The sequence below is a fragment of the Petaurus breviceps genome, unplaced genomic scaffold (assembly GCF_028583685.1).
Source record: "Petaurus breviceps papuanus isolate PSGF00001 unplaced genomic scaffold, PetGlider_PUasm1.0 126, whole genome shotgun sequence".
Lineage (NCBI taxonomy): Eukaryota > Metazoa > Chordata > Mammalia > Diprotodontia > Petauridae > Petaurus > Petaurus breviceps.
Window position 1 is genome coordinate 4729666 of NW_027185655.1, and position 25669 is coordinate 4755334.

The 25669-nt window shown below is 39.0% G+C and overlaps 1 protein-coding gene across 1 annotated transcript; it reads left to right on the top strand.

The window, feature by feature from the left end:
• Positions 1 to 4268: 4268 nt before the first annotated feature.
• On the top strand, positions 4269 to 23724 carry LOC138164089 (albumin-like). Its single transcript, XM_069091710.1, has 15 exons — positions 4269 to 4362; positions 5334 to 5391; positions 6888 to 7020; positions 7340 to 7551; positions 8537 to 8669; positions 11411 to 11508; positions 13179 to 13308; positions 15066 to 15280; positions 16642 to 16774; positions 17384 to 17481; positions 18695 to 18833; positions 19196 to 19419; positions 19907 to 20039; positions 21148 to 21223; positions 23545 to 23724. The coding sequence occupies exons 1-14, from the start codon at positions 4284 to 4286 to the stop codon at positions 21187 to 21189; spliced, it is 1827 nt and encodes a 608-aa protein (XP_068947811.1). The 5' UTR covers positions 4269 to 4283; the 3' UTR covers positions 21190 to 21223; positions 23545 to 23724.
• The last annotated feature ends 1945 nt before the right edge of the window (positions 23725 to 25669 follow it).

Here is a 25669-nt window from a genome sequence, read left to right on the forward strand (position 1 = left end):
CTCCTCATTGGTTTTTTGGACCTCTTTTGTCATTTGGGTTAGTCTGCTTTTTAAGGTGTTATTTTCTTCAGTATTTTTGGGGGGCTCCTTTAGCAAGCTGTTGACTCATTTTTTCATGATTTTCCTGAATCACTTTAATTTCTATTCTTAATTTTTCCTTTAATTCTCTTACTTGGTTTTCAAAATTCTTTCTGAACTCTTCCATGGCCTGTGACCAATTTGTATTTTTATTGGAGGCTTTTGATGTAGGAGTTTTGACTTTGTTGTCTTCTTCTGGTTCTATGTTTTGATCTTCTTTGTCACCAAAGTAAGATTCTATGGTTTGACTTTTTTTACACTATTTTCTCATCTCAGTCAAATACTTGACTTTCTAGCTCTTTGTCAGGGTAGGACTTTGCTTCCAGTGGGGGTGGGTGTACTGTCTCAGGCTTTAGAGATTTTGTATTGCCTGCTCAAGTTCCCACTGTGTGTGGGCCCAGAGCTCTGGAGGCAGCAGCATCAGCAGTTGCTGCTGCTGTTGCATCCACCTCTGCTGCCCCAGAGCTAGCTCTAGACCCTGACTGGACTTCACTCCTCTTTCACCCAGGTCCCACAGAGTTTTCCCATTGACCTTCTATCCTGTCTTTGGCATTTGTAGGTTGAGAAGTCTGGAAACCACCACAACTGCCAGTGATTCTGTGCTCTGAGGCCAGCTCCAGCCCTGTTTATGCTGGTGCAGGAGCAGCCCTTGATGTCCTGTGCTCCACTCCCAGTTGGTTGTGATAGACCCTTTCTGTTGGTCTTCCAGACTGGCTTGGGATGAAGATTTGCTTTACTCTGTCATTTTGTGGGTTCTGTAATGCTAGAATTTGTTTAGAGTAATTTTTTTAACAGATATTTGAGGGCTTTGGGGGAGAGCTCAAGCAAGTGCCTGCTCTTACTCTGCCATCTTGGCTCCACCCCCCATAAGTCCAGTAGCAAATAGTGCTGATAATCACCTCTTTATTATACAGTTTAAGATCTGGTACTGCTAGACCCCTTCTCTTTCTCTTTTTTTTTTTTTTTATTAATTTTTTATTAATTCCTTTCATATCTTGACTTTTTGCTCTTTAAAACGAATTGTCATTTTTTTCTAGTTAAAGGAATTTTTTATTAGTTTAATTTGGGTGGCACTGAATAAATCAATTAATTTAGGTACAATTGTCAATTTTATTATACTGTCTTGGCCTACCCATGAACAATTAAAATTTTTCCAATCATTTAAATCTGGCTTTATTTTTATAAATAATTGTATAAAAATAGACATAGAGAATATACAGATAGAATCAAAATGATATAGAAATTTATGTGGGTTTATTTATATACTGTTTCACTATAATTATTGTTTTAACTAATTTTTAGTTGAATATCTAGGATTTTCCAAGTATATTTTCATATCTTCTGCAGAAAGAGATGGTTTTATTTCTTCATTGTGCATTTTTATTCCTTCAATATCTTTTTCTTTTCTTATTACCATTGCTAACATTTCTAGTACAATATTGAGTCATAGTAGTGGGCATCCTTGTTTTGCTCCTGATCTTACTTAGAAGGCTTCAAGATTACCCCCTTGTAGATGTGTGCTGATGTATCAGGTAGATGTTTCTTATAATTTTTTTTGTTTCTCATCATTTTAGGGAAAAAATCCATTTGTACCTATGGTTTCAATTTTTTAAAATAATTAAAAAAATAAGAATTAGTGTTGTTTTGTCAGAAGTCTTTTTTGCATCTTTCAATTTAATTATATGATCTTTGGTGGTTTTGTTACTAATTAATTATACTTATAGTTCCCCTCCTACTGCAGCAGCCCTGCATTCCTTGCATAAATCCCATTTGCTCACAATGTATACTATTTGTGATATATTGCTGTAGTCAACTAGGTAGTATTTTATTTAGGACATTTTTGCATCAATATTCATGATGGAAATTGAGCTATAATTTTCTTTTTCTGTTTTTGCCCTTCCTGGTTTAGATGTTAGCACTGTACCATATTTGTTCCATAAAAGGAGTTTGTTGGACTACAATAATAGCAACAAGCAAAATAACTGACATTAATATCACACTTCCACATTTGTAAAGTGTTACATGTAAATAACATTATTTGACATAACAGTCACTTAAGATAGGTGCTTTAGACCTTGTTATTCCCACTTTACAGAAAAAGAAACTAAGTCTCAGAGAGGTGAAATGCCTGGTCCATAGAGTAGACAGTCAGCAGGTGGTGGAGGTTTGATTCAAACCCCAAACTTCCTGAGTGCAAGTCCAATGCTGTTTTCACTATGCCAGGAAAGTAAGAACCTTTCCGAAAGTGGGGAACAATGATGGTGAGGGAACTTATTGAACAAACTGGAAAAGAGACTTATGAGGGTAGAAATAGCAACTACAAGTCTTTGAAGGGTTTTCATGTTAATGTAGGATTCATCTTATTAGTTGGGTGTCAATGGCCCTAAATAGGAATAATGGATGGGAAATCAAAATGGTAGATTTGGGCTCAAGGAAAGGAAAAGCTTAATAACAATTAGAGCTCTCTGAAAATGGAATGGATTGACTAGGAAGATGACATTTCTGCTCTTATTGTAGGTCTTTAAGAAGGTGTTAGATGACTGCTTGTCTGGGATGTCATAGACAATATTCTTAGATACAAATTAGACTAGCTCGTCTCTGAACTCAGATTCTGGGACTGTGTGATTAGGCTTCCCAGGGTGAATCTAAACTCCTTGTAGAGGGAGTGTCTGCTAGAGTTTGCAATTGGCTTAAAAATGAATGGTATTTTTCTTAAGGGTGTAAGAGAATGTGGGAAAAGGTCTTTTTTTCTTCTTGAGAAAGAGAAGTTTACTAGTATTTGTGTAGGTAGAATAATTGGGCTGATGATGCTGATTGAATTGGCCACTCAGGTTTAAGTTTCTTCTTCTCGTCCTTTTCCATCTCATCCTTTTTTCTCTTTCCCTACATTCTTTGCTTCTCCTCCCCTTCTTCTCTGGGTTATACATACCTTTATTCCCTGAGAATATGAGCTTTGTTTCTATTTCTGCCTTTGTTGATCTATCTCCAACTAATAGCCAGGCTGCTTCAGTCTGATGAGGGATATCTCAGAAATTCCAAGGTTAAAGGAGGTGCCACCTGATCATGCAGCTTCGAGCTTTTGATTTATACATCAATATTGCCAAGATCATTCTTGCTACAATGACTTCACTTATTTTCTACTATAATTTTTTTTTGCTTTTTGGAGGGGGGAAGGCAAGGCAATTGGGGTTGACTTGCTCAATGTCACATGGCTAGTAAATGTTAAGTGTCTGAGGTCAGATTTGAACTCAGGTCCTCCAGACTCCAGGGCTGGTGTTCTATTCACTGTACCACCTAACCACCCCAATAAATGTTTGGGTTTTATTTTTGGAGGGGGGAAGGCAGAGTTAAGTGATCTACTCAAGGCCATACGGCTAGTAAGTGTTAGGTGTCTGAGGCCGGATTTGAACTCAGGTCTTCCTGACTCCAGGGCCAGTGCTCTATTCACTGTGCCACCTAGCCACCCCTTTCTACCATAATTTCTAAGAAACCCATGTGAAGCCAAATTCAAGAATTAAAGTGAGCTTCAGAATAGCCAATTGCTTTTGAGGGTCTGGTCTGAGACTGATGATGCAAAGTTCTTGGACATATAGCTATATTCTAAATGTTCTAGCTGCTGCTCTTTCCAATTGTCACTTTATGGGCCTTACAGTGACTTTTCAATATTTAACACTTCCAGAGTAAAGGTAAGAATGAGTGGAATGGAAGAATTCTAATCCTTTTTATTCAATAATGTATTTTCCAGACTCTCATTCCCTTTAGGTAAGTGCAGATGGTTTACCAAGACTTGTTTCTAAACTTAGGGACCCTGTTCATGCAGCTCTCCCAACCTAACTTCTAGGTCGGTTAAAATTTTACAACTAAAACAAACTAAAATGTCCAAATGGGAATCTAGGATAAAGGACATGGTACAGAATAAAAGGTACAAATAGTTTACATCCTTGTTTATAATTTGATAAGGTATTTTACATAAGTTTAATGAATTTACAAGGTCTTTGTGAGAAGAGAGTTCCAGATGGCAAACATGTGCAAGGAATTTGGGCAAACACAGTTTTGGCAAGAATATTCTGAATTTTGAAATCAGTGGGAGGAAATGAAATGTAGAGTTAATAATCTACAATTATTGGTTGAAAAAAGTATATTAGTACATTTCTCCTCTCAACATCCTACCTTTTTCCTCCACCAATTCCCACAAACTTGACAAGATGAAGTGGGTCACCTTCATTTCCCTTCTTTTCCTCTTCAGCTCTGTTCATTCCAGGGAAATCTTCCGTCGAGACGCACGTAAGAATCTTTCTATTCATGGTCTCTTTTAGTGCAGAAGGGGAGGCTAAATGAAGATTGTACCTTCAGGGATTTGTGTTCCCATCATGTATATTTTCCTTTGGAGGTGAAAAATAATCATCAGAATGATTGTATCTATATAGTGCTAAAGGAGTCATAGGTCTGTCTAATATTGTCAGTGAGATAGACAGGATAAGTTTCTGTAATCTTCTTTTGCAGATGGAGAAAATGTAGCCATCATGACTTCTTGAAGATACACAATCTCAAAGACATAAAGGGAACCTATTCCTCCCACCTCCTCAGCTAGGACTTCATCAGCATACAAAAATGTAGAACCATTAGATAAATTTTATAATTAGAGTTTGAGTTTATTGCACTTGCATTTCAGACAGACTTTCCATCACTCCTCTGAAGGGGTTATAGAAAAACAAATCCAACTTTGGCAGCTAGGTGAACAGAGTGCTGGGTCTGGAGTCAGGAAGACTTGAGTTAAAGTCTGGCTTCAGCCACTTATTAGTTTGGGTAAACTTGGGCAAGTGTCTTAACCCTGTTCGTTTCAGTTTCCTCATTTGTTAAATGAGCTGGAGTAGGAAATGTAAAAGTACTTCAGGATCTTTGCCAAAAAGTCAAAGTAAACAAATCCCAGAGAGTCATGAAGAAGTGCATATGACTGAAAATAACTAAATAAACAACAAAAATCCTACCATGGACTTGAGGAAAAAAATAAAGAAACTGCCAAGTTCAAATGATGGTTCAAGAAGTATCTTTGCCATTCAGCAATTCTCCGGGTGTTAAACTGAACTGAGTTTGACTATTCTACAAAGGTTTTTCTGTGCTGGCAGAGACACCATCTTTTGAGTCAGATGGATACAGAAATCATGCTTGTATTGAGGAAGGGTTCTTCACTTGGTAGTTTAATATATCTGTATGCATATCTCTATATAAATCATTGTTCTTTGTTTTATTTCTAGCTAAGAGTGAGATTGCCAAACGGTATAGAGATTTGGGTGAAGAAAATGTGAAAGCCCTGTAAGTATAATTATCGAAAATTTATTTTCATTTCTTCTGTTAAATTTCCATAAACATTTCAACTAAAATGATCACTTTATAGCTTACATAGCCAGTTCCTTTCTTCTCTTTCTTCCACCTCTCCCACAAAACAGTTCCTATTGGCTTATGGCTCAGTAGCTAATGAAAGAACTTTTCAACATTTCTCCTATGAAGCTCTGATGTCACTTATGACTGGTAGTAGGCACCCCACATTTCCACATGGTCATCAGGGATGGCAGCTGAGCATGCTTTTGTTATCCCCATTTTTACAGATAAGGAGGCTGAAGCAGACAGAGGTTGAGTGACTTCTGGGTCACAGGTCTAGTAAATAGTGATATAATAAGTGTCAAGGGCAGACTTTGAGCTAAGTCTCCTAGACTTAGGTCTAGATGCATAATTGAATTGACTTCAGTTACTCAGTGACTGCCGTATATGCAATGGGTTACCTTCTACACATGATTTCGGGGGGTTTAGGAAGATCATCTTTCCCTCCACAAAATCATCATCAACTGGGTAATGCTTGAAGTTTTACCTTAAGAATTAATCCCATTTGTTTAACTGTAAAAATACAAATGACTTTGGCCTAAATGCCACTTTAAACTTAGGAGTCACTCAGCATGAAGTGAGACTGGAGATTCTGATAGCAGGGTTTGAATTAGATTGTGAGGATTATGTGAGAGAATATTTGTAAAATGCTTGGCACATAGTGGGTATTATATATATGCTTGCTGTCTTCCCCCACTTTGGTAGGAGCAGTGATGAAGAGATGATATATATTGATTCTTGTAGAGTGTATGAGTGCAAAATCACACATCAAACACTGTGCTAAGGGCTGGAGGTACACACACATAGAAAAGCAAAGAAGTCCCGATTCTCAAGGAGAACACACTTAAGAGAATGCAGCTACAAGGCAGATGGAAAATATTCCATGGTCCTTAGGGTAAAATAGTAAAGCACATACTAATAACTTTCCTTTAATGACATTCCAACTGATAAAACCATTCTCTGTTTGTGCTGTTGACTATTTGACTTTGTCAAGGACTTTGGTAAGGAGAATTTTCTGGGTCTTCAGTAGCTGTGGCTGCTTGAAGGGATGGGGGCTGCAAGCAGTCTTAGAGCCAGTTGCCATAGTCATCTCTGCAAAGCTTGATCCCCCTGTTAATGGCTGTGGGGATGTCAGAGTAGACCAAGGTGTGTCTGTAGAGGGGTCCTGTTATTCCTAGGGCTCTTGGTACAGGGTCCTGGGCTCTCTCCACCTGGCTGTGAATAGAGGTGGTGGTATTGGAGGTGGTGGTGGTGATGATTCACCCATGAGGCACATACCCCCATTTCTCTCTCAGGATTCCTCGGTACCCTAGACAAGTTGGCAGTGTGGATACAATTGGATCTTCAGCACACCAAACACTTTATAATGTTTTAAAAAAATATTTAGTGTCATATTTGCTTTCAGTAACAATAAGAACTCTTTGTTTCAGAGTGTTGATCACATTTGCTCAATACCTCCAGAAATGCCCATTTGAAGACCATATAAAATTAGTGAATGAGGTTGTGGAATTTGCAAAAGGCTGTGCTGCTGATGAGACAGCGGAAAATTGTGGCAAATCCCTTGTGAGTATCAACTCTGTGGTTGAGTTTGATCTCTCTTCATTTCATTTCAGAAAGGAGATCAGAGTCAATGGTAAGGTGTCTGACCAAGAATTCCATTTCTCTCTTTATTCTTGGACTATAAATACCAGTCCACAACTCTTCTCTCTCATTAGAAAAGTGCAAGGAATTGTTCTGAATGAAGAGAAAGGCAGATAATTTGAGAGTAGCATTTTCCTCTTCTAGCTTGTCTTCTCATTCTTGTTCCACTCAAATAATAAAGTCAACTTGGCCCAGAGTTTAAATGGTTCAGTGACTAACCACTTATTTTTTTCCCTCCTAGCACCAACTTTTAGGGGATAAGTTATGTAAAGTGGCAAGTCTTCGGGAGATGTATGGTGAGATGGCGGACTGTTGTGCTAAAGAGGAACCTGAGAGAAATAAATGTTTCCTGAGCCACAAAGATGACCATCCAGAGCTCCCTAAAATCGAAGCCCCTGAACCTGAAGCTCTGTGCAAATCCATCCAAGAGAATGAAAACAAAGTAGCTGGATAGTAAGTGATAACAGAAAATGAGAGGAGGGTCTAATGGGCCACCATAGGAGACAAGAAGCCCTGGCATACATCATACATACTAATTCTGTGGGACTCCAGGAAAAGGGAAATAAACACTTAGTAAGCACCTCCTATGTGCCAGCCCCTGTGCTAAGGAGGTTACAAATATAATTTTATTTGACTCCCACAACAAATCATTTAGATGCTGTTATGATTCCCATTTTATGAATGAAGCAGCTGAGGCAGAGATTATGTGACGTGCCCAGAATCACACAGCTACTCATTTTCTCAGGTTTTCTTGCATCCAGGCCCAATGCTTTATCCACTGTGCCATCTAACTGAAAAACTCAAGTCATTCCAGATTCTTGGGTCTTAGTTTCCTCATCACTGAAATGAGGGGATTGTATCATATGGTCTTTGAGCCCCTTTCTAGCTCCAGAATTCTGGGGTCTTAGTGCTGCTGGAAGCTTGGCAAAGACTCTTATATATTTGAAAAGTGACCAATCAGCAGAGATAGAGGGAGTTTCCCTGCTCAGAATTTCCTATGCTCAAGCTGGACCTAGATCTCGGGTCCTAGGGCTTGTGGATTCAGAGAAAGCTGAAAGAAAAGAATAGCACTTTGATCAGTATAGAAATAGCAGCACCCAGCCCTGAGTTAGCAGGAAAAATTAATTTTTATATGAAAATGCTGGGCCTTGGTTGATCACTCCTTATGCATGGCCTTCCATGAGACTTTTGCTTCATTCTTCAAATGAAGTGGGGCTTTTACATTGTTTTCCTAGGCCTTGTTGGTGGTGATTTCCCTAGACACACCAATTACTATTTTTAGCCGAACGAGGGTACAGCTCAAGTCCAATCTAGTTACGTTCAGTTGGAGGAATAAACTGCTATCTCCTGGTTCTGGTTGATGTGGGTACAAGGTTGGGGAGGATCACTGTTCATAGCTATGCAAAAATGACCACTTGGTTCTCTTTGCCAATTTCAGCTACCTATATGAGGTTGCCAGAAGACACCCCTATTTCTATGCCCCAGCACTCCTTGCCTATGCTCATCAGTATAAGGGGATGGTGAAAGAATGTTGCCAGGCTGCTGACAAAGCCGCATGCCTCACTGAAAAGGTAAGAGAGCAAGAGCGAAAGCAAGAGTGAGAGAGAGTGAGAGCAATAGCGAGAGAGAAAGAGAGAGAGAGAGAAACAGAGAGAGAGACAGACAGACAGACAGAAAGAGAGGCAGAAAGAGAGAGAGAATGAGAGAAAGAATGAGAGAGAGAATGAGAGAGAGAATGAGAGGAAGAATGAGAGAGAGAATGAGAGGAAGAATGAGAGAATGAGAGAAAGAATGAGAGAGAGAATGAGAGAGAGCCAGAGAGAGAGAGAGAATGAGAGAGAATGGGAGAGAGAGAATGAGAGAGAGAGAGACAGAGAGACAGAGAGAGAGACCGACAGCGAGAGAGAGAGAGAGACTGAAAGCGAGAGAGAGAGAGAGAGAGAGAGAGAGAGAGAGAGAGAGAGAGAGAGAGAGAGAGAGAGAGAGAGAGAGAGAGAATCAGTGTAGGATCCCTGGACCCAAGAAGTCCCATCTAGCTTCCCATGATCATCCATCAGCACCTTCTTGAGTCCTGGCCCTTGCCTTCAGAGGCACTGTGGTGCAGTAGAGAAGGCCCCCTCGGGGGAGGGGGGAAGTCAGGAAGACTTGGGTTGAAGTCCCATCTCAGGTGCTTACCTACTGTGTGACCCTCTGCAAGTCACTTAATTTCTCCTGGCTTCAGTTTTCTAATGTAATTTGAGGGATGGTTCTTGGTGCTCTTTCCAACTCTAAAGTTCTGATTCTTCATTCTTCTTCAGCACTGATCTCACATCTGTGACTGGTAGTAAGATAGGATCTGCCTCTGTGTTGCTTAAACTTTCCAAACCATTCTTATCATTTCATTATTTGTAATAATGCAATTGAGAACTTTCTGCATCCTGGGGTCAGTATTGTGTGTGTGTGTGTGCGCGTGCATGAAAGCATGTGAATTTATATTTGTGGAGGAATTTGGAGTGTACAGACTCTACTGTAGGCAGACGAATTAGCTGTGTAGACTGATGATATTGGGAACATTAGGAAGGGCTGAAGATGGAATTGATAGCATAGTTTTATTGCCGTCCAGTCATGTTCGACCCTTTGTGACTTTATTTGGGTTTTCTTGGCCAAGATACTGGAGTGGTTTGTCATTTCCTTTTCCAGCTCACTTTATAGATGAAGAACCAAGGCAAACAGGGATAAGTGACTTGCCCAGCTTCTCAGTTAGTGTCTGAGGCCAGATTTGAACTCATGAAGATGAGTCTTCCTGATTCTAAGCTTAATACTCTACCCACTGGGCAATGTAGCTGCCTGATGACATAGTTGGTCCTAAGAAAAGTTGAGAAGCAGGTGAAGTTTGTCGTCTTGGATCCTTTAGGCTCTTTCCCATGACCCAGGAGGTATTTCATATCCTTCTACTGACTCTTCACTTTCCAAAGTACCCGACTATAGTAACATTCCCAATTCCACTCTCCCTCCAAAGGCTCCTACCCTATAAAAATACACCCTGTCCTCTTCCCTATCTCTTTGATACCATACCCAGATGTACTCTTCGAAAAATAATCTCATAAAGTAATTCACATTCAATTGTTAATAATTGAATTCTGTTATCCTAAGGTGTTTTCCTTTTCAATGAGGATTCTGAGAGATACAGTTCCTTAACCTCAAGGAGTGAATTTGTAGTGAATAGTGAAATTTTAGGCACACAATAAGCCCATGAAAGAGATGTTTTGAATGTGAACTTTTTTTGGCTCCCATCAAATCCCATACATTTTTACTTTATTCCCAATCCTAATGCTGGTTAGTAAATAAGTGATTTATCTTTGATAGCTATTAAAATTTTTCTGTCTTAAAATACTTTTGAAACTCTTTTTGAGAACAACACATGCTATATAATTTTCCAGATGTGGAGAATGTATCCTACTTAGCAAAGATATATAACTTGTTCCATCAGGATATAGAATGTTAAAGATTTCATATTCCAGGTAGGAGTACAGATTGAGAGCTGGGAGAGAACTTGGAGATTCTTATATTTAACAATTTCATCATAGATGAGGAAACTTAGTCCAGAGAGGTCAAGCATTCAATTACTAATCACTGTGGTTGTGACTGATTATCTTGATGTATTCACACATTATACTAATAGAAATGAATGTCCTAGCTTTAATTCCAATCCAACAAGCAATTATCCATCCCCTGTTAGACACTATTAAGGTCCTAAGGGCACCAAGAGAAAACTCAAAATATCCTCTGTCCTTTTGTAATTTACAATGTATTACATAGTGGTGAGATGATCATTGACCATTCCTAAATCTGAATCACTGTCTTCTAATTGCAACACCTTGGTCACAGGAGGCACCAGGAAAGTGAACTTTAAGGGTTGAGTCCAAAAAATCCATCACTTTTACTGAGAAAACAAGTCTAAGTACATACCTCATTATTGGTGGGTCAGCAATACCATTTTCATATAAAGCATTGTTCCTTGAAATTTTTTGTGTTATGGATCCCTTGGGTAGTTTTTTGAAGCCTATGGACCTTTCTCAGAATTATGTCTTCCAATTCATAACAGGAAATACATAGGATTAGAAAGGAAATGATAATATTGAAATATACCTATCAATAAATCTCTGTCCCTTTCTCTGTCTCTCTCTGGCTTTCATTCATGGAACTTATGTTAAACCCCTCAAATTTTGGAGAAAATATTGAATTAATTTGTGAGGTCTTTGTGGGGAATTTTTTCCATATTACTGAAAATATGGAAATTATTTTTGAAAAAGATGATTTCTTTTTCCTACAGCTCACTCCTTTAAGAGAGAAAGTATTAAGTTCAGATGCAAAACAGAGATTCCGATGCTCCAGTTTAGAAAAGTTTGGAGAGAGAGCTGTCAAGGCTGGGTAAGTATCAGTTTCATTTACCTAAAAATCTTTGCATTTGTTGTAGAAGCAAAGATGGAAAAATCAAGTGATTCCATTATTTGTAGATATCACAACTTTTGTTGTTAATTTAATCACTTCCAAAAAGTGAAACAAAAATTGTCACAAGTGAAATTCAATGAATAGGTAAACTGAGAAATGTTCTCCAAGCTAGATAACATTTTATTTTCAGGGCACTACCTGCCAGTAAAATGAATCTAATGACTGCCTTGATTAGCCAAAAGAAAGAGAATTGATGATTCAACTCATTTTTATAAGCATAGAACAAAAAATAGAACACAGTAGGTGACATCATGGGGTTGAGGACAACATGATTGGCTACATAACTGAAGTGCAGGCAGCAATATGATGAATTGGAAGTTGGAAATGAGGGGCAAGCAACATCCCCCTTCTTTCCTGTAACTTAGAAAAGTTCATTATTTGAGTCTATTTGTAAGGTTCAGAGAAAGTGGGCCAGACTTCTTTGGATAGAAAACCAGACATCCTTGGAGGAAAGCTTAACTTGTGCCCACCCTCATCCACTAAGAATACCAGAATTCTTTGAGGCAATAATAGAATGGTGATTAGCAGGAGAACTGTATTTCTAAACTTAACTCATTAAAGGTCAGTGTATTTCTGCACTAAGTTCAGAGACAAAGAACCATGAGTTAGGCAGTTACAGGACAAAATTTTTTGTCTGGAAGTAGTATCAGGAAAAATGATTCAGAATCAATTTAATTATCTCAAAATTGATATAATTTCTTGTTTAGTCCTTGTAATAAAAGTGGCATGCATTTTTATTCCAATGTTATAAGTAAGGTCTAGAAATGTTTATCTTCCAATTAGGAGTATTACAGAGGCTTTTTGGGAGGGGTTCCCCCCCCTCCCAGCCCCACTCTCACTTCATCTCTTCTTGGCTTAGATTATTCTCTCGATTACTCCTCCTGCCATATTGGTTAGGACTTCTGGTTCTCTCTAATCCTCTGACTACCACTTTGGTTTATGATGTAGTCTCATTCAGCCCAGCTAAGCCTTAATTCTCTTTTCATCATAAAAGTTCTCATCCACCTTGCCTGAAGTACCTCACCGTAGTGGGGTCCACAAAGTACCCCATAGAATCTCTAGGTAATCATTTTTATTAAGTGCTTAGAATTTTCAAAAAGAGTGATAGATGTGACTAATGCCTTCTAAGACCTTAAAAATATAATAATTATGGGTGGCTAGGTGTCACAGTGAGTAGAGCACCAGCCCTGGAGTCAGGAGGACCTGGTTTTGGATCCGGCCTCAGACACTTGATACACACACACACACACAACACACAAACTAGCTGTGTGACCTTGGGCAAGTCACTTAATCCCAATTGCCCTATCCTCCCCCCTCCAAAAAAATAAAAATATAATAATTATGGCCATGCTAACACAAAGGCTTGGACAATACTTATGCTTCCCAAAGATTAATGATAAGCAAGTATGACAGAGTGCACAGAGTGTTGTTCTCTGAATCAGAATGACTTGGGTTCAAGTCCTGTATCTTATAATTTCTATATGTCAACTTATCCAAGAACTTCATACCAATGTAAAAAGTAATTTTTGGGAACTTTTCTTGTTAGATTTAAATTCAAATAATTAACCTCTTGTGGATTTTCTTTCTAGGCTCATAGCTCGGCTAAGTCAGAAATTCCCTAAGGTTGAATTTGCTGAACTTCATAAAATAGTGAACGATCTTGCCAAGATTCATACAGAATGTTGCCATGGTGACCTTCTGGAGTGTGCTGATGACAGGGTAAGTATTTATTGGTATTAACCCATATTGTTGGTATATAAGCTTCTCTATAATAGATTTGAATGAGTTTTTTTTAAAACACAAATTTAACAAAAAGAGAATCAGAGGGATAATAAATACTAAATTTGAATCAGTAGTTTCACTCAAATATCAACTTATTCTGTCATCCAGTGAGTCAACTGGAATTCTTAAGCACCTACTGTATGCCAGGCAGTAGGCTAAATTCATGTGTCCTTCTCTATAGGAAACCTTTTTTGATCTCCTCAGCTGTTCATTTCTCTGAGCAGAAAATGACCATATATTGACTTGTACATATTTCTATAAAACTTGTGTATTTATCTGTTATCTTCGTGGAAGCTGTTAGAGGATAAGCACTTTTGGCCTTTAAATTCCTGGGGCTTAGCGCAGTACCTCACAAGTGGAAGGCACTTAGTAATTCCTTGTTGCTGCATAAAATAAGGCAGGTCATTAACAAGATGGTGAAATACATTAGACAAGGTTTGTTTCCAGTGTTGTCATTGCTTCTACCCAACATGGGTTATGAGAAATTTTTCCACTCCTACTGACCCATGGTTCCTAGCATCCTGAAACTCTATTACTTCCCTTACCAAAATTACTTCTTAATAGTATTATTGTAATTGTTTTGGTTCTTATCTGGAAAGAACACCCATTGAGGAAAGTGAATGTGGCTGCTATCCAGATGGTCAGTCAATAAGCATTTGTTAGACCCCTTCTATGTGCCAGATACAGTGTTCTGTACATTGGGAATGCATAGCTTCCATTCTGGGGAAAGAAGACAGCATGCGAATAAATAATGAATGTCCAAGATGTACATTGAGTCCATGGAAGGTAATATAAGGAGGGCAGGTTCTTATACCTAGAAGACCTTTAATCTATCTTTAAAAAGCCAGGAAATCTAAGATAAAAGGCAAAGAGGACAGAGCACTGGGGCCTAGGGGAGAATCAGTTAAAAGTAGGCCAGTGTTCCTGCATAGGACAGATTGTGGAATGGAGTAAAGTGTAAGAAGACTGGCAAGGTAAGAAGGGGACAGGCTATATGGAGTACTTTGGGTGTCAAACAGAGTTCTTATTTGATCCTGGAGGTACTAAGGACTTATTAAGTTCACTAAATAGGGGAGTGACATGTTTAGACCTAAGCTTTGGGAAAATCAGTTCAGTGGATGATGGACAGGAGTGCAGAGAAACTTGGACTGCAGCCAAATACTGAAGCATGGGAGAAAGCAAGGAGAATGAACCAGAGAAGGCCAGTAAAACCCACTAGGGTATAGGCAAGGTGAAACATCTGTTTGGGTTGAAATTAAAAGGAATACAGTGGGGGCAGGTAGTATGGGGAAGGGCCTGAAAGTGGTAGTGAGTGGGGGAGGACCCCCCCTCCCCCCGACACACACTCACCTCCATTCTGTCCTGGACCGGTGTCTGTGTATATGTGCGTGCGTACATGCATGTGTGTGTGTGCAAGTTTGTTCAGAACACACAAAAAGAATGAGAGAAGGGACATCCCATTCTGGAGGGGATGGGCAGGGATGAACTGTCTCTAGAGGAATGTCAGTTTTCTGAGGCTGCAAGGATGGGGAAGGAGCTTCAGAAGAAGGGGTCTAAGTGAAGGACAGTTTGTTAAAAATGGGGAGGTTCCACAGGGCATTCTAGAAGGGAAAGGCAGAGCTGGATTGGAGTCTCGAGAGTCTTACTTAGGACATTGACCCTTGGTTAAACCACTTCTCCCTTCCTGCATGTAGGTGGCTCTTTCTGAATACATTTGTAACAACAAAGATTCAATCTCCTCCAAACTGGCACTGTGCTGTGAGAAGCCTCTAATAGAGAAGAGCCAATGCATTGTTGATGTGGAGAATGATGATATTCCTGCTGACCTCCCTAACTTCCTTGCTGAATACGTGGAAACCAAGGATGCTTGCCAAAACTACAAAGAGGCAAAAGATCTCTACTTAGCCACGTAATGACACTTTTCATCTCACTCTTGGGATCCTGTCACATGCTCCATACCATACCCCTGACACTCTACTCGCTTCACACTTGGAGAGCTGTTGGCTACTCCTTGCCTTTGCCTCTCCCAAGTCCTTTAGACAGAAATGGAGACAAACTTTGTTCTTGGTGTCTTCCACTGTACTTAGTCATGGGATCCAGCCCAATGACTCTGTGACTTCAGCTTAATTGAATCTCATCTTTGGCTCCAGGAAGTATAATCTCTTTCTTTCTGCCTCAAGAAAATGCCAATGACAGCAGGAAGTCATAATAGCCCTGCTTGGCCCAGAGAGTAAAGATATCTGGGAACTTGGAGATAGTTTTGGCCCTGTGCTATTTGGAAGAGGACAAAGGGCTGCAAGGCCCCTTTTAGCTCTGAAACTCACCACTTTGTGACCTTGAGGCTTGATGATATCATCATTTATTTATTTACTTTTTTTTAAGCAATCAGGGTTAAGTAGCTTGCTCAAGGTTACACAGCTAGTTATTTCTGGGTGTGGTGCTAAGTATCTGAGTCCGGATTTGAACCCAGGTCATCCCAACACTGGAGCCAATGCTCTTGTTGAGCCACCTGGCCGCCCCTAAGCAATTGGGGTTAAGCAACTTGCTCAAGGTTACACGGCCAGGTGTTTGTGGGGGGGGATGCTAAGTGTCTGAGCCCGGATTCGATCCACAAGTCATCCCAACAGCGAAGCCAGTGCTCTTACTCGCTGTGCTACCTGGCCACCCCTATCATTCATTTATTAGGGAAGAAAGGCAAACTTTGAATTGTTCCTGTGTTCTGAGCTGTTCTTAATCCATCCATGCATCCCACCATACACTGGTCCATCCATTCATTTACTCTCTTTTATTGGACAAATATGTGTTAAGTCCATGTTGCACTCACAGTTCTGAGCAAGGTAATTTAAGGTATACAAAGAAGTATAAGATAGAATGTTAACTTTCCAGGGATATACAGACTAACAGAGAAGTTGATAGCCATCCAGAAGTGTTACCACTAAGGAAGAGAAGAAGGCAGGAGGGAGTTAAGTGCCATAGGTGAAGAACTGGGAGTCAGATAACTGGTGTCCTCTGGTCTCAGTGATAGGTTGTAATATTACAGAGTAGGGCTGGGCAGAACTGAGTTTTTGAAAAAAGAGGAAAATTTAACAGCATATGGTGAATCCATCAGCATAAAGATAGATAGGCAAAGTGAGTCTAAATATTTTATGTCAGAAATTTTTTTGTTATTGTAATTTTATAAAATGTATCAAACTTTAGGACAGAGGAAGGATGCTGGGGGCTGATCCTGTTCCCTACCATGTTCACATCTGTTTGATGTTTGTTTTTAAGCTATTTGTATGACAATTCGAGAAGACACCCTGAGCTTGCTGTTACCACACTGCTAAGGCTTGCCAAGGACTATGAAAACACACTTGAGGAGTGCTGTGCCACGGCTGACCCTCCTTCTTGCTATGCCAAAATGGTAGGTTTCTCATGACAAAGAAAGAAAAATCAAATTATTTTACTCACTTGATGTGGAAATGATAGCACAGTACACAAAAAAGGGAAAAAATGAAGTTATATGAATTCTAATTGAATCTTTGGAATCCTGCTTCATTCTGGGCTTTCAAATCAGGCTGTTATGAGCAATGTTCAAAATAATTATGAAGAACTGTTCTGTATTCCATCTCTAGATGGGAAGGTTGCAAATGAGACTCTGTCATTGTAGAACAGGTCTTTGAGAAAGGAGAAGGTTTTGCTGGTCTCCATTTCTCCTAAGACAGAATGTGAAAAAGCATTCTGAGATGTAATATTTAAGAGAGTCTCAATATAGCTGTACAGAAGAATTTTTGAGTTTTCCTGAGCATGAGTGTCATTAGACAGTGGAACTGGAATATCCTGAAGTCTTGAAAACCCTTATTTGATATTTTAGGTATGGTTTTGAATGAAATTAAGTGAGCTGGATGGAATGAGTATTGAGGGCTAATTTTGATATAATTTTTAAACTGGGTATAATCAGTGAAAAATAATAAACAACATATTTCATGCGTTTACAGAGAACATGCTATAAGCACCATCTTGTTTTTTTCAGGCTGATCATCAGAAAGCTGTTATTGAAGATACCAACCGTTTAATCAAGGAAAATTGTGATATTTTGGAAAAACAAGGAGATAACGGTTTTGAAAATGCGTAAGTGGGACGTTGTTACTTGAACAGTTTTTAATATTTGAAGTTTAATAGGATGTAAGGTAGTGGTTGTGTTCATTCTTGAAGAGGCCCACGACATCAGGAAGATGTTTCAATAACTTGGAAATGAATTAGAATTAAGAGAAGCAGTGTTGTGCCAAGTCAGCAGCTTCACTTTCTTCTCCAGAGCCATCTGGGTCCAGGGACCAGATATAGGTCGAGATAACCAGAGATGACCAAGCAGGATAAAAGGGCAATCTCCTACAAAAGGCTATAAAACATGAAAGCTTCTACTTTCCCTTTCAAAGTGTTATGTAAGACTCTGGTTCTTTTAATAATTTGGGGGTTTAAGGGCAGCACTGGTTTGCTATGACTCATAGACCATGGCAGCAGGGGGCAGTGAAGAGAGCAGTGGGCTGGGAATCAGAAAGACCTGAGTTTGATATTGGGTTCTGAGCTGACTCTCACACTTGGTTGCTGTCTAGCCTTGGGCAAGTCACTAGGACTCAGTTTCCTTCTCTGTAAGATGAGGGTGTTGGACTCAGTGGCCTCCAAGGTCCTTTCCAGTTCTAAGTCTATGATCCAATGTTGAGCAAAATAAGATTCATCTGCATGGAAAGTTGAAGCTTGAAAGGTGATGTGATCCAATGCTAAAAACCATGAAAGTAAACAGTAGAGTAAAGAATGCCAGACTTTTTCAGGCAAATATGAGGCTTGGGACACCATCTGAAATGTAAACAAAATGGTTCAGGACAAATGAATGACTGGGCTACCCTTTGTAATGGATACTCAACTTGTAGAATACCAAGAGGTGGTGGAGATGAAAGAGTTAAGTTCAGTGTGGAAGAAAGATCCATGTATGGCAGATTAATACTGGGGAAACCTGGGATATTTGGGAAATTTCCATCATTGAAAACGTGAACCTCATTGAGAGGACTTGTGAAACCTTGTAAAATATCCTTGTCACCACTATGCAAAACACAGTATTGGGTAGCATGGTTGGGTAGTGGAGGCCATGACAGTGGAGGGCCAGAGAGAAAGAAAAATGGAAGAGCCATATTGACTACCAGGGATGTTCAGTTCAATGATGTCAAGCTGACTCTGGATTGGTGTTTGCTTCTAGACAAGTTTTTAATGCTATCATTTTTATCATTATTGTTTTATTAAAAAGTTATTCTTTGTCTGACTATAAACATTTGAAATACTGTAATTCCAGATTGCTGGTCCGTTATACCAAGAAAGCACCTCAAGTATCAACCCCAACATTGGTTCACCTTGGACATAAATTAGCAAAAGTTGGCTCTAAATGCTGTAAAGTCAGTGACCAAGAGAAAATGGGCTGTACTGAGGGTTATGTGAGTTTTTTCTTTTCTTTTCTACTTTAATACTATTTTTGTGAGGTTTTACCTGAGAGGCCAATAAAAAAAATCTGTGACAAAGAAATTCCCTCTATCAATGTTGTTTATTCCTTCTCTTAAATAGAGCCCCTAGAACTCCAAATCAAAACCCCTTAATTGATTTATTTTTTAAAAATTCTACATTTTTAGAAGCTTCTAATTGCTCATGGAAAGGAAGCTTCAAAATTCAATGGCTAATATTAGCCTGAGGTAAAGAGCAAGGGTGGGTTTCAATATAGCAGTTTAATTTAGTCTGTTGATGTACTAATGTGTCCACCCTACCCATTTGGTGAATTCAGCCCATTTTTCTTTTTCTTTAGCTGGCTGTTATACTTGACAAACTGTGTCGCATGCATGAGAAGACTCCTGTGAGTGAAAGAATCACCAAATGCTGCACAGACTCCTTGGTGAACCGCAGGCCCTGCTTCTCTGCCTTGGGAGCTGATGACACATACCAACCCAAGCCATTTTCTAAAGATACATTCACTTTCCATGCTGACCTGTGCACACTTCCCGAAGAGGAGAGAATGAGCAAGAAACAAAGGTCTGGAGCATTTGGTCTCCTGCTTTCCTCAAACTTATTTGCTTTTTCCTCGATAGTGAGAAAGACATTGTACTGAGAACATGAGCAAACCTTTCTGTTTTAGGACAAGAACATGTTAGGGAAGAGTAGTTAGAGAGTGATTTAAGGGCAAGCCACTCAGAAGAAGCTTGTGGGGCAAATGACTATAATTGAATAGTATTTAATAGTAATGATTGCTATCAATGATTATGTAGCGCTTTAAGATGTCCAAAGTACATGTGATGAAGCCTATGGTAAGATGTCTAGGATCCCTGAAGGGGAAGGCAGGAAAATGTCCCAAGGAAGCCTTAATATCATCTTTACTTACATCTTTCTCCAAACTTCAGGCTTCAATATCAGTATCTCCCCTCTGATTTGTGACCTAGAGGTAGGGGCAGATGAGGCACGTTTGGCCAATTTGGTCACTCCTTACATTTCATGCTGATTTCTGCATTTTCTTTCATTCCAGTATACTCGTGGAACTTGTGAAACACAAGCCCAAGATCACTGAAGACCAGGTCACAGGTGTCATTAATGATTTCAGAGCATTCGTGGAGAAGTGCTGCAAAGAAGCCGACCAGGAAGCCTGCTTTGCTGCTGAAGTATGGACTTCTTTTTTCTTTTCATGCATCTACCTTTGGGAGTACTTGGTGATATCTCAAACGTGGGCTTAGCAAGGAGTACTTAGGTTTCCTCCCTTAGATTCCTAAAAGGTCATCACCGATCATTCATAAAGCAAGAGCCTATTCCCTTTTCCCATGTGACTAAATTATTCTCATGTGTCCATTTTATGCTTAGTTTTTGTTGTATATTTTAGTTTTCTTTTACTTATTGAATGGTTATCAGTCTCTGCTGTCTCCTATTTGTCAAGTTGAATGAAAATCATACATTCACTGCATCAGATTTAATAGAATTCCTTTAACTGTCCATATTTTTGAAAAAGACCAATCTGTAACTCAGCTAAACCTGCATGCTTGTGCACAGCTAGTCTAACAGCCCCAGTTTCAGTCAGTCACTGAATCCAGAATCTTAACCTCAGAGACCCTTTAACAGCAGGGGTTCTTAACCCTTTTTGTTTGATAGATCTCTTTGGCAGTCTGTTGAATCCTGTGATCGCCTTCTCAGACTAATGTTTTTGAAACACACAAAATTAAATTCACACAAGTGTCAAGGAAACCAATCATATTAAAAATAGTTATCAATATTAAAATATTTAAGGTCCCCTGATGTATTCTAGTCCCTACCCCAGAATTCTCTCTCTTCTCTATCTGGCAATTTGTCATCCAGGCTTCACTGGAAGACTTGAAGAGGGATAAGAATTCACTGCTTCTCTCTTTACCATACATCTATTTCTCCTCCAGGTTTTGCCATCATCTAGGGTCCAATAAAGAAATCTAAACTCGGGGCGCCTAGTTCACGCAGTGAATAGAGCACTGGCCCTGGAGTCAGGAGGACCTGAGTTCAAATTGGTCCTCAGACACTAGACACACTTACTAGCTGTGTTACTTTGGGCAAGTCACTTAACCCCAATTTCCCTCCAAAAAACAAAAAAATTCTAACCTCCCTTTCACAGGAGAAGTTTTCCTATAGCTTCAAAACCAGATGAATATACAGATAGGCAGCTTTTCCTTGAGCCGAAACCTGACATTCAAGGATGTTTACTTGGGCTCTCTGGAATCTCTCACACATCTGTGATTTCTTTGCCTGCAGGGCCCTAAACTGGTTGCTACAGTTGAAGCTGCTGTGGTTTAAACACCAGATGAACAAGCCACCACTAGCATTTCAGGTAATTCTCTTTGTACTATTTCATTGGCAATAGGGTGATATGTCAAATATTTGGGAATTCAACTTTGTGCAACCACTTTCCCCTGACATATTTCCCAGTTGATGGATACCTCAGATTTAGTTGAGTTTAAATGATTGGAGGATGTTCATCAGAGGTTGGGTACCGATCCAAGTTCTCTTGATTCGAAGTCCAACACTCTATGACCTCTGCCATATTGCCTGGCATATAGGCTATGCTGGTGCATGAATTTTAACTCTCTACTGCTAAGCTGCCTAAGTTAAAGGGGCTGGTAATACTTGAGCAATCCTCCCTCTTAGGATGGAGGCTATAGGGGATCTGTTTTGGCTATAGGGGATCTGTTTTGTACTGAATTTAACTATACTTGACATGATGTAGCATTGTAATATAAATCCAAGGCAGGTACATATGAAATCTGTTCAGGATTTCTCACCTCAGGAAGAAAGGACCCACTTTAAATTTCAGATCTTTATGGATAACTGTTTTCTTTCCTCTTGCTGAATTCATTACTGTTTTGTACTTTGTGTTGGATTCAATCAACTAATAATTTTTTAATTAGGAGAGTCCTCTTTATTGAGAAAGCAAGACTATAGGAATGGAACCTTGCATACGGAATTGGAGTTAGTAAATGTGTTAATTTAAATAATGTGTTAGAACTTTCTTTTAAAAATTAAATTGGTTTCTTTATTTACTTTTAGTTTACAACATTCAGTTTCACAGTCCCTTGAGTTTCAAAATTTTTCTCTCTCTCTTCTTCCCTCTCCCCCACCCCCCATCATGGAGACATGCACTCGAAAAAGAATCTACAAATATCTTCACATTAATCATTAGTCAGCTTGTAAAGAAGGATTATAACTGATGGAATGATCAGTGGGAAAGAGGAAACAAAACAAAACAAGAAAAAGAAACAAATCAAGAAGCTTGTTTCAATCTGCATTCAGGCTCCGCATCTCTTTTTCTGGATGTGGACATCTCTTTCTACCATGAGTCTTTTGGAGTTGTCTTATAACCTTACATTGCGGAGAGGAGCCCAGTCTATTGAAGTTAGTCATCACACATATGTTGCGTCTATGATCGTGTACAGATTTTTCCTGGCTCTGCTCTTCTCGCTACGCATCAGTTTTTATAGGTCTCTCCAGGTTATTATGAAATCTGTCTGTTCCTCATTTCTTATAGCACATAATACTCCATTACATTCATATACCACAACTTGTTCAGCCATTCCCCAATTGATGGGCATCCCCTTGATTTCCAATTCTTTGCCACCACAAAAAGAGCTGCTATAAATATTTTTGTGCATATGGATCCTCCTCCCACTTCTCTGATCTCTTTGAGATATAGACCTAGAATTGGTATTGCTGGGTCAAAGTGTATGCATTTATTTATAGCCCTTTGGGCATAAGAACTTTCTTTTTTTAATTACCCATATGAAGAATGTCTCTCTAGGAAAGAGAAGAGGCAGGGACATATTGGGAAATGTAGGTGATGTCCAGTTTTAAAAAATTCACTATTCTTTCTTTTCAAAAGGGAGGGAAAATTTAAACTATTTTTTTCCTTAATAATTTTAAAAGTCATACTTACTGTGCATATGATTTGATTCAGCAATATCATTACTATGTCTTCATCCTAGATAGATCTAAAAAAAAACAAAAAGGACCTATTTGTATAAAAGTATTCATAGGTGCTTTTTTTTTTTGGTTGTGAAGAATTGAATGTTGAAGGGATGTTCATTGGTTTGGAAATGGCTGAACAAAGTGTTGTGTATAATTGTGATGGAATAATATTATGCTTTAAGAAATGATGAGCAGGATGCTATCAGAAAAAGCTGGAAATACTTATATGAACTGATACAAAGTGAAATGAGTAGAATCAGGAAAACATTGTACACAGTAAGAGCAATATCATACGATGCTCTACTATGAATAACTTAGCTATTCTCAGCAATCCAATGATACAAGAAAATTTCTAAGGATTCATGATCAAAACTCCTACCCACCTTCAAAGAAAGAACTAATAGAGTCTGAATGCAAATTGAATCATGTTATTTTTCACTTTCTACATTTGTAATGGTTTCTTTTCTTTTCTTCTGTGTCTTCTTTCACAACACAACTAGTATTGAAATATGTTTTGTATGATTGCACATATATATCAAACTGTTTACTGTCCTGGAGGAGGATGAGAAGGGAACAAGGGAGATAATTTAGAACCCAAAATTTTAAAGAAATGAATGTTAAACACTGTCTTTACATATCTAGATTTAAAAAGCATTTTTTGTTTATGATATATCTTTTCTTTTCTTCTAGTTGACCAGTGGAAGAAAACAGAGACTGAACTGAGGACCCAAAATTCATGCATCTGTTTTGTTTCTCTGTTGGTGTCAAACCAACAGAGTTAAGAAAACATCAATTTTGCCTTAATTTTTTTTATCCTTCCCCAGTGTTACAATAAATAATAAAGGAAAGCATAAACAATCATGGCAGTTATGCAGGACTGATCTTTCTGTGTTGTGTGATAATGGCATGTCTCAGAGGGTGTTACCCTCTTCGATCTACTGATGCCTGGATTAGGCTTTTTCTCCCACCTTAAGCAGTTTTCCCCGGACTAAGATTCCCAACTCTGTACTTGTTAATTCATGAACATCAGTATTAATTTTGAGTGGGCTAAAAGAATATGGACTTTTGGACTTTTTTCTCTTTTTAATTTGATAATGTATCTAAAAATATTGAGATGAGTCATAGGACCTGGGGTGGTCAATAGGCAAGTTCTAATTACTAGATATATTAACAAGTATCCTCATCAAAAGGAAATATGTCTGAAGTGTAAGGTGATAGCATGGATATTGCAGTTGAATAATTAGGGCCAGACTGGATAAGAGGGTTTGAGATCCATACTAAGGGATCCAAGCTGAGGGTATGGGGACAACTAGATGAAGATGCTCTCCTTCCTCCACAAAATCCTCATCCACTGGCTAAAATTTGGAGACTTGTCACCATTTGTTTAACTGTTAAAATTCAAAGGTCCTTTGGATAAATACCACTTTAAATTTATCAGTAACTAAGCAGGTAGTGAGACTGAGGATCCTTTGAGTAGAGCTTATATGAGATTGTGAGGATCCAATGAAATAATATTAGTAAAGTGCCCAGCACAGTAACTGGCACATAGTAAGTACTATATAAATTCTTCTTCCCCTCCCCACTTTGGTAGGAGAAGTGAGGAAGAGATGACATATATTGATCCTTGTAGAGTGAATGAATGACAAATTATGCATCAAACACTATACTAAGAGCTGGAGATAAACACACATAGAAAAACAAAGCAGTCCCTGTTCTCAAGGAGAGATCATCTAAAAGAATGCAGCTATAAGGCAGATGGAAAAAATCCTATAGTCCTTAGGGTAAAATAGCAAAGTACATGGTAATAATACATTTCCTTTAATGACATTTCCACTGATAAAACCATCCTCTGTTTCTGCTATTGAACCATTTGACTTTGCCAAGGACTTTGATGAGGAGAATTTTCTTTTCTGGGTCTTCAGTAGCTGTAGATACTGAAGGGGTGGGGGATGCAAGCAGCCTTAGAACCAGTTGCCATAGGTCATCTCTACAAGGCTTGATCCCTTTGTTAATGGCTGTGGGGATGTCAGAGTAGACCAAGGTGTGTGTGTAGAGGGGTCCTGTTATTCCTAGGGCTCTTGGCTGCAGGGTCCTGGGCTGTCTCCACTCAGGTAGTGGTGGTTCATTCATGAGGCATATGACACCCCTCTCTCAGGATGCCTTGGTACTCTAGCCAAGTTGACATGATGTAGATGGTCCTCTAGCCAACTTGAGATGGTGTAGATGCAATTGAATCTTCAGCACAGAAAACACTTTATACTCCTTTTTTGATATTTAATGTTATCTTTGCTTTCAGTAACCATAAAAACTCTTTGTTTCAGAGTGTTGATCACACTTGCTCAATACCTCCAGAAATGCCCATTTGAAGACCATATAAAATTAGTGGTTGAAGTTGTAGAATTTGCAAAAGGCTGTGCTGCTGATGAGACAGTGGAAAATTGTGTCAAATACCTTGTGAGTCTCAACTCCGTGGTCGAGTTTGAACTTCTCTCAATTTTGTTTCAGACAGGAGATCAGAGTCAATAGTAATGTGTCTCACCAAAAAGCCCATTTCTCTCTTTGTTCTCGGACTGATCACCCAAATACCAGTCCAGAACTCTCATTAGAAAAATGCAAGGAATTGTTCTGAACTAAGAAAAAGTCAGATGCTTTGAGAGGAGCAGAAGACTGTTAAGGCAGCTTCCTCTCTTAACCTCTTGTCTCCTGAGTCTTATGCCACCCCCCCAAAAAAAACCTGTCAAGTATGTCCAGAGCTTTAAATAGCTCAGTGGATAATAATTTTCCTCATCTATGAAATGAGGAGGTTGGAGCTTTG